Source organism: Ammospiza nelsoni, chromosome 3 (assembly GCF_027579445.1).
Source record: "Ammospiza nelsoni isolate bAmmNel1 chromosome 3, bAmmNel1.pri, whole genome shotgun sequence".
Lineage (NCBI taxonomy): Eukaryota > Metazoa > Chordata > Aves > Passeriformes > Passerellidae > Ammospiza > Ammospiza nelsoni.
In genome coordinates, this window is record NC_080635.1 from 1,330,824 (window position 1) to 1,347,419 (window position 16,596).

Sequence of the window (16,596 nt, forward strand, 5' to 3'; positions counted from 1 at the left end):
GCCTTGAAAACTCTTCCTTCAAATCAGGCCTGACTACATGTGAAGGCAATGTCCCTCACACATTTCTTTTTGGAGGGAGGCTAACAAAGCAAGCTGCTGAAATTCTGCACTTTCAGAATTTCATTTTTTAAAAAACCGTATCAAATGGAATTTATTTTATTCTACTGATCAAGCTCTTACATACACTGGGGAAGCTAGAAAAACGAAGATGTATGCTGGAAAGAGTAGGACAGCGTGACTTGTGAATCATCCTCAATGACATCATTTTACTGATGGAGGAATTCATCAGCTCTCAGTGATGCATTTTACCCAAAGCTCATCAAAGTGAGGAGAAAGAGATTTCCTGGGGCTCTGGACAGGGCCCTGCATGGCCAGGATGGGAGTGCAGAAAGAACACAGCTGCCATGAGAGGCACCAAAGAGAGCGAAAGGGGTGGGAACAAGGAGATGTTCCCTTCTCAATCTGCTGGATTTGGGAAGAGAGGGAACTGATGGGCTGGACTTCCTCATGCTGGGAGTGGAGACAGAGAAAAGGAGCATTTGCTCAGAACAGGGTTTGAGAATGAACTCTGCTGCTTCTGCAGCAATCTGAGGATGCTCACAAATAAATCCTACCCCAGACAGGCACTCTCAGATGGAAACAAGTGAGGGCTCTCTCAGTGCTGCTTGCCTCCCCAGCAGGACACACCTTTCTGCCTGCCCTTTACACCAGGGCCTCATGAATTCCAAGCTGCATTCTTTGATCAAAGCAAGTGCCCTCAGCTCATCACTGATGTGCCTTAAATATCAGTTATTTTCTCCTGGAGGAACAAACATAAACCAGCACACTGACATTTCTATTTCCTGCACCTGAGGCAAGCTGAATAACAAACCCAGACTTGCATTCTCCTACTTCTCCCATAACTTGGCCAGTGGATGTGACCAGCAGAGTTTGTAGCAGAAAAGGCAAAGGGAGAAATGCTCTAATGGAATGATTTTAATTGCCTCATTAAGACCATTACAGTTTACTGTGCCTGTCTCCTTAAGGGAGGGCTGGCCAACACTTGCCACACAACTTGAAAAACAAGGTGTCACAAATGAAGGGTTAACCACAAAATATTCATGCACTGAAAAGGAAAGGTGGGAAGGATTTCCATTGGCACTTGCTTTCCCTGGAACATCAGAAGGGTCAAAATTTGCAAGCGTGACGCTGGCAACGCCTTGTACTGACATTGCTCCCCAGAGCTCCCTGAGGGATGACTTGTGCCTGATGTGCTTATTTATTACACCTTCTCTGACTCACTGCATGGGGCTGAGACAATTGAGACCAAATTCTGTGTTGTGGTTCATGTAAAGTTGGTAAACAGGTTCAAAAGGGAGGAATTTTTAGATGCGTTCAACAGCGATCAAAACTGTTTTGATTCAGACAATCAGGACATTTAACACGGCCTCAAAGCACACACAATTCATATGCAATGCCTTAAAAATTACATCCCCAGGCCACTGTGCCCAACTGATCAAATATTAATTTATTTGCTCTACTGCATTTACAAATAAAAAGGAAGACTCAGATTCTTAGCTACTCAGATGGTAGGAGTTACTCAAGATTTGGAGCAGCCAAGCTTTTACAAAATATGATTTTATCCACTTTAAGGTTCCATTATCAAACAGAAAATAGCCCTAAAACACCCACTTCTGTGCTGTTTTAGCACATAGATGATGGCTCACGGACTGCTGGCTAGACAGGAAAGTGAAAAAGGAGGACACATGCTTCTGATTTGGGTGATTTTCCCTGCTCCTTGATAAGGGACAGCAATTTCTGCTGGGAAAGCTTTAGCATACCTTTTCATTTCCCTTCATAAGCACAGCTCCTTTTTTCTCCTGAAGAGTTATTTCAACCGCTTTCATTTCTGCACTGTTAAGATTTCTCACCCTACAGAGCTCTGCATTTTCCAGCCTAAGAACTGCACTTCCCTCTCAGCTCTTCATGGACCACCACGAACTCCTCTGTCTCTATTCTTCTGTGTCAAAGAACTGGAAATTTTTGCCAGTTGGCTAAAGAAGATTAGCAGAAATGGGAATTTGGCAAGCAGAAATGTCCCCTCCTTGCTGAAGGCTTTCATCCTATGACCTTTTTGCACCTGGCCTAACAGTCCTTGTTGGCTGTGAGGTGTTAAAATAATCCCTTGCTGTGGTAAAATCCCAGCAGGCTGCAGAGAAGCTGTTTTCACACAATCTGGTGAAGGCCAGGATGTGAAAATGCCCTGTGGAAAGTGTTCCGTGCACGGATTTCTGGATTTCTGGGAGCAGAGCGTGCCCACATGAGTGGAAGGGGAGAGAGGAGAAGCTTTGGGATGTCTGTTGGAAACAGATAAAGCAAAAATTCCCAGTTCATTAAACAGAATTGAATTGTAGAGAAATTGGAAGGAGGAGGAAAAAGCCCAAACACAAATGTACTAAGTGTAATTTTATGTTGTGGGTTGGACAGAGGAAACTGATGGACCTGCACAGAAAAAATTACTTTTCTAAGAAAATTATATTGACTACAAGCCTTATCAAGGGCTCTCAGCAGGCAAAATGTGATACTGCTACTGAAATACTGATGTGTGTTTGGGGAGCCACAGTGTAACATCCCATTCCTGAGCTAAAATTTGTGTGTAACACTATTTTTACTGCGATTATTTGGGCTTTACAAGCAACGTTCTGAACACAAGTACACTTAGCAGGGGCATTAATCTTCCTGAATAAACTCCTTGGGAAAAAAAAAAAAAAACCCCACGAAACAAAAATTACCCATTTGTTCTTGGGAACCGAGTGGCCCAGAATAGAAGTGTGCTTCATCTCACAGCAGCTCCTACTTTCAGCTCAGGCATCCCTATCTCCAAACACTACCCCCAAGGCCTGAATTGGCTATGACAGACTTCACGTGGCAGGCGTGTTACCTTTGCAATGTCATCCTGGAATGCCACGAGGTTCAGGTAGGAGATGTTGACCAGGTCAGGCCCGTACACCACGGTGATCATCCTGTTCTCCAGCCGGCCTCCCGCGTTCCCAGCGTCCAGCAGCTCCCGCAGCTTCGGGTCCTGCAGGGGAGCAGCCACCAAGGGGTTAAAAACTGCTGCAAAATACACTGCACAAACTGCAAACACTCCCACTCTGAAAATCTCTGTCGTTCTGAACGTTTTAAACACGTTGGCCTGTTGGTTCTGATCCGGCTAATGACTCATTAAATAGTTAAAGTTATTAGCCCAGAATAAAAAGGAAATCATTGCTGCAAATCCTCCAAAGCTCTGAGCTCTGTGTTGGTGCTGTGCACACTCAGAGCTGTCCAGCTGATGGCTGCACAGTCCTGTTTTCAGTCATTTTGCTGCAGAAGTCAAGCAAACACAAACTGTCAAAACAACACAATCTGTCCAAAGGCTACTGTCCTCAGCAGTGATTTTAATGGGTCTGAGATAAAACTGAAAATGAGAACTTAAGTTTTTCCTGAGGAATTAAGAAGACTTTTGGAGTTAACCTTCTTAAACTCTATGAAATGAGTAATGGAATTTTGGTGTTGCCCTCCTCTTTCTTCTTTGTGTTCAACAGGTTATTTATTATTTATTGTTTATTTATTTATTATTGAAATTATTAGTTACATTCAATTTAGATTTAGCTTTTAGCCTTTTTCTCCCCCCCCCGTTTGTGTCCAATACAGATTCACAGACTCATCTAGGCTGGAAAAGGCCTTTAAGAGCATGGAGTGCAGCTGTTCCCCCTGCTCTGCCAAAGGCACCACTGACCCATGTCCCCAAATGCCACCTCCACACTGTTAAAGCCCTCCAGGGACGGTGACTCAACCCCTTCGTGGGCACCTTGTTCCAGCCTCACAGAGGAGCCACCACCGAACACTCCTGTGAAGGAAAGCAGAATTCAAGGATTTTCATCAGCTATTAATAGCCTGAACCTCAGCTGCACTGCAACCTAAGTGTGAGTGAAAACCTCAGGTTATTTGGTGACTCTGCTCATTTCTGTGAGGCTGCTCCATTTCCAAGAAATGCACTCAGTGTGTTTGAAATGAAGAAAACGGGTCCCTGGCCTCGTGGTGAAGTTTATGGAGACAGATGAAAAGCTGCCCTGCATGACTGGATTCACCCTTTGGAAAGGGCCTGTACAATGTGAAAGCTCAGCTTTCCTAGAAGGCAACACTGCTCAGCCTCCTACAAAAACTAAAAAATGGCTAGCAAGAGAGTCCCTGTGGGATGGCAGATGCTGGGCAGAGATCAAGTTATTTCAAAATAAATGCCACAATAAATGCTCTGCACTTTGAATTTCACTCTCCCATGAATCCTCTCCCCACACTGCCTGCATATGTTCCATTTGTGGTATTCTTAATATTTCATAACTTTTGGAATAAGTATCTACATTTCCACCAACTGATAGCAATTAAATTTAATATAACAAGGTTAAGATGATAAAAAAGGGCCATTTTTCATGGATCTTGCAGGAAATCCTGTACCAACAAGACATCAATCTACAGGGCATCTCCCGATTGGTATCATACCTTCTTGGAGGCAATGGAGCTGTGTGTGTGTTCACCAAACACTTCACCAGATTTAGGAAAACACTTTTGGAGCATGAGGTAGAAACTGAAAAGAAAGTACAAGGCTGTCTATCATAAGTGCTGAGCCTCTTAAATACTGGGTATGATGCCAAGAGTTACAGGAGAACAGACAGAATGATCCTATTTAAGGGCTCTGTAGATGGGGAATATCATTGTGCTCCCAGACAAAGATGGTTTCGTGGGTAAACAAGTTAATCACAGCCTTTCACAGGAGAGAAACACAGGAGGGGGATACAGAAATAGCAGTTGTGTTTCAGAGATTTCAGAGGATTCAAAGCAAAAAGACAAAGAAATGGTATCATTTAGATGTGGGAGAAGGGCTAGAGAAATGCCCTGCAGTTGCTCAGTCAGTCATGGTGCATTACTGGATGGGTTCCTTTCTCTTTTATTTACAGGCTGGATGTTTCAAAGCTTTGTTTTATGTCTCTGGGAGATGAGAATCCATCTCCTTTCCATTCCAGCCCCAAATCAGACAGATAAATGCCTGTGCTCAAGGGCCTGTCTGGGAGCAGCATCATTCTTCCTGGGCTCAGACAGAGGGGGATTGTGTCTGTGCTTTCCTGCTTCCCCAGCACTGCCCCCTCCCTCTGCCTGAGCCTCCTGCTCACAGCTCCGCTCTGGACCATGGACTGCACTGGGAGCAACACAAGGAGAGGGCAGAACCTCCCTCTTCTGTATTTACACCTGGCCAAGGATGTCTCAGGGGTGAATCACGCTCCGCTATGACCAAGACATGCATCAGCCACAGAGTAAAGAAACAAACATATTTGCAATGAGATGTTTTCTCCAAGGAAATTCATCCAAAGCAAAGTTATCTGGCACCGGCTCAGTTTTCAGAAGTGCAAATAAGTGGCAAATCAAGCAATGTGAGTGTGGGTTTGGTTTTCCAAATCCAAGGGATTTTTTGCCAGGTTTTCCAAGCAAGCAGTTAGACAGAGCATTGTCTTTGGGCTGCTGTGTTTGAATGGCTAAAATGTGAATTTCTCTGCTCTGTTCAAGGCTTGGCTAGCAAGGTTGGAAGCACAGAGTCCATTACAGCAGTGCCCTGTCCAGCACCACCCAGCAGCTGTCAATAAAGGGAATACACCACAATTCCTGGGCTGTCTCAGTGAAACATGCTGTAGGCCCCACAGACCCCAAAGACATATTCTAATAGCTGGTTTTTAGTATTGCTTTAAACATTTTCTATTTTTAATTTCAGTGCAAGAGAATAATTTTGATGCTAACATGACTCAGAGCCAGGCTGACCCCTGCCATGGGTGCATTTGCCCTTCAGGGGTGACAGATGCACTTGTCAGCGACAACCTCACCCTTAGCCGATGATCTAGGCCATAAATAGTGCTTGGATCTGAGGTTCTCACACACCAAACCCCACTGCCAGCTCCCACATTCATTCCTCAGCTCCCTTGTTACCCCCTTTGCTGCAAACACTGCTGAGGAGATGAGCAAAATCTCCTTTACAAACATCCTGAAGGCTCTCAGTGCTCTACGAATCAAAGCCCTTCTGGAAATGTCAGCAGGTTTTCCTGTGGAGATGGCAGGAAAGCACATGGGGAAAAAATACCAAACCAAGCAGCAAGACCATATTTAGCTTCTTTCATGGAAATGGGATTGATTTTGGTGGTTCCATTTTAGGGTAACACTGCCAAGCCTGCTGCTGGCTGGGGTTGTGGTTCATGCACTGGGCCACAAGTGGACAGATTGGTTTTGGGATAAACTCTTTGCTAAACTGGGGCCTAATTAGCAATATGCTGAGCTCTTTGATGGACATTCAGAAGAATTACACCTATTTCATATTGATTACAGCAACTTTTGGGAATCCACCCATGGGATGGCCAATGAACAGCAGCCATTGGCAATACCCACACAACTCATCCAAGTTCCCTTTGCAGCTCAATATTTCAAGTCTTTGATGTTTCCTGTTGTTTCTTGCAGTCAAATGGGATCAGTTTGGTTTTCCCCTTCCACTGGAGTCTGGTAGGAGCTTCAGCTCAAGGACTGTAAGTACCTGAAGATTACTCCAGAAATAGGTCAGGAAAATCAGTGTTTGGATGGGACAGTGCTGCTTAAATTCCCACGGGGAGATGGAATTTGTGAGCAGGCAAATGTGGAGGAGGTGATAAGGATGGTGTTGGCAGCACAAAGAGCTTTAGAATCTATCAAAAATCACATTAGTCATGTCAAATTTGGGGCTAGGGTTGGTCAGAGGATTGCCTGCTCATTGGAAAACGTTTTCCCTATTTGGTTCTGCTGTCTTGGGAAACTTATCAAAGAAAATATACCTTAAAACAATGGGAAATAAAGAGAGAATAGTGAAAAAAATTAAACAGAAACATTAAAAAAAAAAAGCTTATAGAGGTTCTACCATTTTCATGAACAAATGCAAAATAATGACTTTTTGTTAGAAACCAGGGTCCTGTGGACAGATGGATAAAAATAGATTTCAATCAGGCTTCCCTAACTTTCTCCTGCTCTATTTCCTTTCCACTGGAAATCATAAGAATAACACAAACTTAGAGAGGCACCTCAGCCACATCACAATCCCTGCCTACCACTGTGACTGCTGTTATTAAAATGTAGGTCCTAACCCTGAGATCCCAATTAGTGTGTGCTCTGCACAGCACAGCAAAGGTCATAACATCTTTTATTAGTATCACCAGCTCCTTAAACTGTTTTTTTTTTTTTACTTCTGCAAACCTGCAGCACACCATCTGCCTGTGGAAACGCTGTGGTTCTTTCACGCATGGTTATAAAAGGCTGCCACGAGGTTCTGTGGCACCCAAATGCTGGTTCCAACACTCCAGGGAGCAGCAGGGCAGCTGCAGTGGTGCCTCGCGTTTGGTTTTTATGTTTCTCAGGTTCTGTGCTGCTTTAGTGCGTGGGTCTGGGCTCCATATTATGGGATGGTGAGCTCTGTGCACAGAGCAGGGAGACAAAACAATTCCTGCTCCAGCTGGGCACCAAGGACAAATGACCCAAATCTCAGCCCAGGAGCACAAACACCGTGGGCTGGAGAGAGAAAAACAAGGATGGGACTTGATAACCTAAAGCTGGAATTGGACAATTAGCTCCAAGATGGAAATGGAGCAGAACTGATCACAGTGACAGACCGCATGAGCGCTCGTGCATTTTGGGGCCATTTTGGTTCATCTTGGGTGCAGCCCAAGGTGCATCAATGGAGATCCTTTGAATAAATCCCTATTTTATTCTGTAACTCCATCCAGCCCCTGCTCTAGGCCAGCCTTCCCAAGGCACCAGCAGCACCATCTCAGAGAGCAGCTTCTGATCCCTTTAAAAAGCAAAGGAAATGCTAAAGGTTTTCCTGGGTTTGATGGTTATAGATATCCAGACAATCACAACTTCTTGGGCTGCTGGAACAGGTGTGCAACTAAATATTGGGAATTTTTAGTTAAAACATTAATTTACAATGCAAAAACCTCTCAAAACTATCTCACAGAGTTATAGGGTACTCCAGAATTCCTTGCACGGCAACTATCATGGTCTGCATTACTACCTGTAACTGTCACAATCCCAAATCATTGCTTTTATGTCCTGACAACTTCAGGAGAGACTTGAAACAAAAATGGCACCAATTTTCACCTTTGTTTTCTGCTCATCAAACTGAGATTTCCAAGCACTCAAAAGTGCATTTATATTTTTCTAGCTCAATATGTATCCCAGAAGAAGGAATATAGGGGAGGAAAGAAGCTCCTATGTATGCAAAGGGTTTTCCAGGAAACACCGGAGTTTGAGGCTTAAATTAAACAAAGCACCTTGCTAAATTAGGGCTTTCTATTGTGACTCCATTGAAGGCAGAACTCCCACAGATCTTCCACAAATAGAACAATGTCTCGTCTTCAAGAATTCCTTATCACAGAGTGTTTATCAACAAAAGTGTATATATATAGATAGCATGGACATGTCATATATTTGACACAGATTTCAAAATACCAGCTCTTAACACTTAAAGCACCAGGTGAGTTGCTGGTTCAGGGGCAGTAAAACAGGAAATAAAAAGTGAAAAAGTGACTCCTGAAATCACAGCACTTACCCTGTGGCTAGCTGAGGGTTGCCAAGCCCCAGCTGTGCTGAGTGACCCAACCCAGCTCCTCAGTGCCAGCTGCCCAGCACACAACACCAGCTAAAGGCAGGAAATGATTTCTAAGGCTCTCAAATCTCCTTTGTACCCCCCGTGGCAGCTGAAGCACATACACAGCTCTGCTCTGCCAGCATTTCAGGTCCACGATGACACCTAAGAGCTGCTCCTCATCTTTGTGTGGGACCCTCAGGAACAAAATGTCCTTTCAGCTGGCTGAAACTCACTGCTAACAATGCCCACACAGACCTCACATTCCCATTCTGGTTCCATTCCCTTTGTGCCACACATCACCAGGAGCTTCCCATTGAGGGCATGGACAGACTCATCCTGCAGAGAAATCTTCTTCTCTGCCCCCTTTGCTGAGAGCAAAGTCAGAACTCTCAAGTTTATCCTCCAGCAATGCCTCTCAGTGATTAAGGAGAATGTCCAACATGGGAATCACATGTGCAGAACTCACTGACAGCATTTTGTCTGTCTGTCTCATTGACAGCCATGTGAAATGAACAGACTGCAATTAATATATCAAAGATATTCAAAACAGTGCTCTCCAAACTCTCTTTGATGACACACAACACACAGGAAGTTTGCTAGCTAAATGGATTTATGTGTATCAAGTTATCCTTACCAAAATCGTTGTCATTAAACCAGAAATCTATGTAGCCCAACAAACACTGCAGTATGGTTTCAATACAAATAATGTCTTCACATATTTCACAAAAGAGTATCAGATCAAGACAGAACCAAAATATTTGCAAATAAATTTCTCCCCCTTTCTAAGGTTTCAGAATGGATTCCAAATTTGGTGTGCTATCACCATAGCTACCTATGCACAGAAACAGAGCCAGGATCTTGTTTAAACACCCAAGTCACCCAGCCATCATTTCTGTGCAAACCAAGTCACTGTGCACAAAACAAGAGGAAGTTTCTTTTAAAAATAATTTCAATCATCTAAACTGGGCTCAATTTGACCATCTGCTCAGTTAATACAGTGGAATATTTCTGACATACGACACAGCATGAGGTAAAAGGAGTCAGAAATGCTTTAGTCAGTCCCTAGGGAAGGAGATCCAAGGCATGCACGGATCTGGTACATGCAGCAATCCCAAATACCTCAGATGCAGCTAAAACCCCAGGGCTGTTCTCCCCACAGACATTATCAGGGAGGACAGGGTGCCATAAATCAAACACTCAGGGCTGATTAACCTTCCCCATGAAACACCTGCTCCAGAACAATGGCTGGTTTGCCTAAAACAGCGTGATCCAACTCCAGGCTTGAAGTAACAACATCAACACATCAAGTTTACCAGGACCAGGCTGTGGAAAGAGTGAAAAAGATACTCTTTTTTTCTGTGATGTACAGCTTTTGAGGAAGAGAGAGCACGTGCCAGCTTAATCCATATTTTTCTTTGGCAAAGGAATAAGAGGGAAGCCACTCTCTGCCTGTACAAAGGAACTCTGGAAAAGAGAGGACTGTGTCAATAGACATTTCCAATAGAATTCTAACTGTGAGCTCTGAAAATGCAGGATGAATTCATGCTGGCTTTCTATGACACCTACATTGCAAGACACAGGTTATTTAAAAACATCCAAGGTGATAAATCAGTATTTTTATAACACCTAGGGACACCCCTCCAGCAAACCTGGCAGTCCTATGCCAGCCACCCCACCAGGAGGACAGAATCACCCTTTGGAAGCTCTCAGGTCTCTTTTCACCTCCATTTTCACTGACACCATCATTTCTGTACCAGATGTGCTGCAAAACCTTACTGGAGACAACACTACAAATTCACTGATGGTAAAATTCACTGAGGGCAATTCAGTTCTAGTTTTGGTGAAGATACTCCTGAGAGTACAAAATCAGATTGATTTCTGGGGAAAAGGGAGAGAGATGCCCACAGGATATCTATGGCAAACACACTGAAACCAGGATTTTAGCTGAAATACAAAGTGAATTAATTGCATGTGCTGAGGAAAGCCAAGGGAGAAAAGCAGGGCCACCTCATCCCTCTTTTCCTGACCTTTCTCACAGTTCCAGTGATCCCAATCCAGCCTCCCTGGGTCTCTCATGACAGAACATGAAGCAAATATCCTGCCAGGATTTTATTTTCATTTTCCATCCGAACACTCATATTTCTCAAGATGTTTTTTTTCTAGGCTTGTGGTATTTGAGTTTTAGATTGTTTGCAAGACTGTGTGTTCTAACAAAAAACAAGTGACAGCATAAACCATCTAAGTAAAATCAGACCAAATGTGGTGGTTTTCAGTGCTTTTGGATGTGGCTGTGATTAACATGAGAAAGCTTTACTTATCACAGTGTAAATCTTAATTGATATTGATGCCAACTCAATACCAAGCAGCTACAACTACTCACAACCTTCCTCTAGGTGTTCTCTAACTCATGAACATTTTTTACCGATTTTATCAGCTGCAGATGGCTCATTATTTTAAAGATGACCTTTAAAGACACACACTTCCCTTCCCTGCTTTTCCTTCCTCCAAATTCCACGAGTTTTTCTTCAATTTAATTTAAAAGGAAGAGATGAACAGACAGTGGAGAAAAGAAACTCATCTCATTTCCATGTCACTTTTATGAACTCGTTTTCTTTGGTCTGTATGAGACTATTGCAAAAACTATAAAAAGCCTTTAAATGAAATGATTTCTACAGCAACTTGCACAGCCCCTGAGGGCAGGAATAGCTGGAACAGCAGCTTCATTTTCACTTATCTATAAATCTCACATGCATTGTTCTCCCAAACTGGAATTGCTGTGTGCAGTTATTTTAATAGATTTACTTCAGAGGTTGAGGCACAATCGGCTCCTCATTTATCTGAATTTGTCAAAATCTGAGCAGGATGAGAGGCACTGTGGGCATCCCCACGCTGCTCTGGAGTGCTCCACCAGGGCTGCAGGACAACCTCCTGCACTTTAATGCATACTTTGGTTTTTGGCTGGTGGAAATGTGTCCATCCAGACGGTCTGAAACGCTGCCTGCACCAAGTACCCACCCCACACAGACAGGACAGATGAAACCAGAGAGCCAGGACTGAAAACATCTGACTAACGAGCTGCTCATTATTGCAACATTTCACACACGCTCAGCAGCAGAGGAAAAAAATAATAATCATTCAAAAAAATTTTAAAAACCCCAACAAACAAAAACAAACAAAAAGAACAAGAAAAGAGCCTGTGTGCCATGCCAGCAACATTTTGTTCACTCTTACCTGTCTCAGACACACATTTTGGTGTCATTTTTTTTCAATCGCAAAGTCATAAGGGATGCTTAATGCTAAAGGTTTCAATTTACCTGGTTTTAATTATTGTAAACACTCACTGCTCCCATTACCTCAAAGTATTTAATTCTAGGGAACTCATTTGCAGCATAGGAAAGAAAAATAAACCGTTTCAATGATGATGCAACAGAAGTGGAAATTGTTTCCTTCTTGGGCTGTAGCAAACACTCAGCCTGTGAGCTCAGCACAGGCTCTTAATGGCACATGTGATTAATTATTGATGGCTAATGATGAGTTGTGCTGCACTGTCCTGTGTCACAAAGCCTTCCCTGCACCTCAGAGCAGAAGTGCATGCAGACATTTGACACCGACAAATTGATGCCAAATTAGCCCACACAGATGAACTAATTCCCTGTGGATCTCGATGGAGCTGCCCTGGCTCCTGGTGACAGCCCAGCTCGGTGGGAATTGGAGCCAGGACAGCACAAAGCCAAGGGACTTGACTCTGAAAATCCATAAAACCAGCTAAAAACCCCATGGCAAAATCATATGGCAGATGCCAATGCCTCAAATGGCAAAGTTAATAGAGAAAAAGTTATGCATAATAAAAATCAAATTAAGACTCCTTTTTACAACTTGCTCAGTTTCTATTTACTCCAGAGAGGAGGATTTCCTCTAAGTACATTTTAACTTTTAAAGTAAGCGTCTAGCAGACAAAAACCAAGTAGAAATAGGCTCCTGGTTTACAAGACAAACTGACTGCTGAAGGAAAAAAAAAGGAAGTAAAATCTACAAGGAGCATGAGTAAGGAGCACAAATATGTTTTGCTGGCTGAGGAGGGAGAGACAGCAGTGAATAAATGCAGCCACTGGATTTGGGTGGTGTTGTGCCAGATGAATTTCAGCCCCTGTGCAAGCACAGCAACCATGCTCAGTCTCTGCTAGGAAAGGACATCAAGCACTGATGTCCCCGGCCAGCAGCTGCACAGAGCAATTCTTCAGGGGATGCCAGGGACATTATTTAAGGCATTGGTTTTGTACTCCACGGTTTTGAGAGCTAATTGGGGAAGGGAATATACAAAGGGCGGCTGGATCAATTTTAAATCAAGCCTGAAGAACACAACACATCACTTGGAGAGCAGTGCTGGAGAAAATCCTGAGTGTCACAAATCACAGATTTGGGAGCAGCCAAACAACGTGAGAATACCAAGACATGGAAGAGGGAAAATCAGTGCAGGCAGAAAGTGGTGGAAATGGTCCCAAAAAATCCAGATGCAAACTTTTGAGTGAGCAGTTTTGGGCATCTGAATCATTCACATGAGTTCTGGAACCACAATTCACTCATAAATACACATTGCTGCCTGTACATCTGCATTGGGACAGCTGCACCACACTTGGTCCTTCAAACTGCTCCAGTTCCATCAGCTTTCCTCATGGTTCACAGGGAAAGGCACAGGGACAGCAGCTGCTGCTTTTAGAAAGCAGACAGCTCTCACTGAACCCCTCTGCATCCCTGACAGCCATGGCTGGCTCTTTTCCACAGCAGAAATCATTAAACTTCGGGAAAGCACAAGCAAACCAAGAATATTTTTCACCCCAGAACCTCCCGTGATTCCTGACTAGGTACCAACACCAGGTGATACACAGAAACCAAGAGATGATAATGGCAATTCTGCCCTAATGCACAAACCCAACACCTCAATTCCAAGAGGTTCACCTGCATTTACAGAAGTTGAGAAAAGGTAAAAAGCTGGCAGAGGAAGTTTACCCATGATTAATTGTTTTTAAAGCTCCTCACACAAATCATGGCAGCTTGCAAAGAATTCAATTTCTTACATTCAGAGGGTGGATCAGCACTTGTCTTCCTAATTTCCCTCGCTAAGTGCCAGACAGACTCCCAGTTATCCAAGAATTTAATGAACTAAATCCAGCCATTTAAGGCTGTTTCATCTAGATAAGAAGCTTCCCAATGTGGAGGATAAAACAGCCTTAAAGGCAATGGAAAACAAACCCCACTTTGATGTGCATAAACTACCCAAGCAGTTAATTTTCAAAGATAAAAATAAAATTTTAGCTGGGGGATGTCAAGTAAACAGGCTTGGCAGGAAAAGGGAGTCCAGGAAAGAGAAGAGGAGGCTGGAAAATTCCTGCACAAACTCCAGGCCACACTTTGTGCTCCCCCTTTGCTGAACTTCCCCAGGATCCCCAGTGGAGCACTTGACTGAGCAAAACTATGAACTCCAAGCTTTGACCAAAATACTTCTGAAAGGTTACAAAGTCCAGTGCTTTTTGAAAAGGGAATTAAAAATATTTTGCGCACATAAGATTGTGGCACTGAGGGTACGCTTCCTCCATTTGGATCCCTTCCAATACATCCTTGGGAAAACAAATAGTTATAATGGATGCAATTTGGAAAGGGATATTCTGCAAATATGGGAATATTCTAAATGTCACTTCCCCAAAACAACAATATGACACTGGGTTTTAATAAAGATGCATTAATTCCTTGCTGTTCTGAGTTCCTTTTTCCCCTCATCCTTTAACAGGCAATAAGGAGACAAAACCTGGACATCTCTTGTGATGAGAGGTGAAAAATCCAGAATTTCAGTGTCTTCATTTCCCCCCCCTGTAAACTGAGCTTTTGCCTCTTTTGCTTCTCTAGAATCTACTGAGTTTAATTTTTCTTACATTCTCATCAACCACTCTTGCCTCACTGAGAGTGTTAACACAGCAGAAGTCTTTATTCCCCCTTTGGGTGATTTTCATGAAGAATAAATGTATCTTCATCCTTCCACATCTGAATGAGCTCTGAGGTGATGAAGCACAAACCCTCACTGCATTAACACGAGCAGAGTTCAGACCTTCCCTTCCCTCCCCTGCCTGATTGTGTCCCTGGGATGCTGCTTTGAGGAGCCCATGATATTGTCTGAAAAATCCCTTCGCCAGGATTTTGCTCCTGAGAAGCTTCAGAGGAAAATAAAACCAACAATTATCTGCTGCTGTGGAATGCAACAGGTGCATCTTTGATTGTCCATGTTGGTTGTTTCTGATTAATGGCCAATCACAGTCCAGCTGGCTCGGACTCTCTGAGAGTCACAGCTTTTGTCATCATTCCTTTCTATTTCTTGCAAGCCTTCTGGTTAAATCCTGTCTTCTATTCTTTTAGTAAGTTTTAATATATCAAATTAAATAATAATATATAATATATAATATATATGATATATAATATATATTATGATATGTGATATTATATTATATGATATGACAGAATATTATAATATGATATGATATGACATAATATTATGATGTAATATAATATAATATAATAATATATTTGGAGAACATCCCCAGGCTGTGGGATGGGACCATTCCAGCCTGGCCTGCCAGTGACCCCAACCCTGCCAGCTCACCCATAAACCAAACAAACCCCTGCAGATAAAACCTGGTGAGTAATGGGTCAGTGCTATAAATAGGGAGATCAATAGTGCCTGGAGTCAGCCTGAATGCTGCAATTAATGATTTCCCAAAATAGCAGCAGGCCAGGGCCACGTGGTACTGCTGGCACCTACCTGGGACTACAGAGCATGAGCAACACGGGTCAAAACCCTCTAAGCACCTTCCCTTCCTCTTTCCCATATTTTCCATACCATTTAGACACTTAAATAGGCTAGGATTTGCTTTATATGCTCAGTGGGTTTATTTGAAAAAGATTATACATATATATATATATATATATATATATATATATATATATATATATGTGTGTGTATACGTATATGTCTATGTATGTATATATATGTGTGTGTATATATATTCTTTTATATATTTTATATATATTAATATATATAAATATAATATTTTATTTATATATATAATAATTTTATATATATGAAAAAGATTATTTTTATATATATAAAAGAATAATCACTTACATATATAGTGTATATATATAAAATGTGTATATATATAAAAATACAGTGTATATATATAAATATATATGTAAATATAGTATATATATATAAAATATATGTATAAAGGATAATAAAAATTATCCTTTCAGAATAATCTACATTTTACATACATACACTATAACAAATATACTTCTTTAATATTTCTGCGAGATAATTTATATTGGCACCACCGTATGGTTTTAATTCTATACATGGTGGTGGTGCTTGTGGCATTTGCCCCTTTCTGTGCAAGCACAACTAACAACAGGGAGTAAATTCTCAGCAAATTCTTTGAATGTCTCTTTGATTTTGGTTTCCATTCCAACTCACAGCTAAGCTCCTGGAGGAAGGGAACAACAGGGTGTTTGGAAAGAGGGATAAATGCAACACTGGGAAATGGAATAAAAGTACGGCCTTACACCTGCCCAGGAAAAACAAGCAGTGCCAGTAGAACACACAGTGAATGGAAGCGCCTGAGCAGCCTCCTGGGCAGGGCTCCCAGCAGGAATTTATTTCTGCCTTATCAAGTTTCTCATCAGTTTTTAAACCAGGCTGCTGAATAGGTGTAAATCTCCTGAATGGCAGGAAATTCACTGTGGAGACAGAAACGTTCAGGCTGCAGTGGATATCATCTACCCCGAAATCTGACCTCTGAGACCTCTAACTGCAGCTCTGAGGAGATTCTACAACCAGACTGAACTCATCATTCAAATGGATTTAAAAAAAGAATGAAGAC

The 16,596-nt window shown here is 42.4% G+C and overlaps 1 protein-coding gene across 4 annotated transcripts in view; it reads right to left on the reverse strand.

Annotated features, from left to right (window-relative positions):
- The window catches only part of PLCB1 (phospholipase C beta 1), a 288,021-nt gene that overhangs the window by 121,057 nt on the left and 150,368 nt on the right, over positions 1-16,596 (reverse strand). For all 4 annotated transcript variants that reach the window (XM_059467224.1, XM_059467223.1, XM_059467225.1 and 1 more), the window contains exon 4: positions 2,921-3,061. In XM_059467224.1, the coding sequence (XP_059323207.1) occupies positions 2,921-3,061 (141 nt within the window). The remainder of the gene's footprint in view (positions 1-2,920; positions 3,062-16,596) is intronic.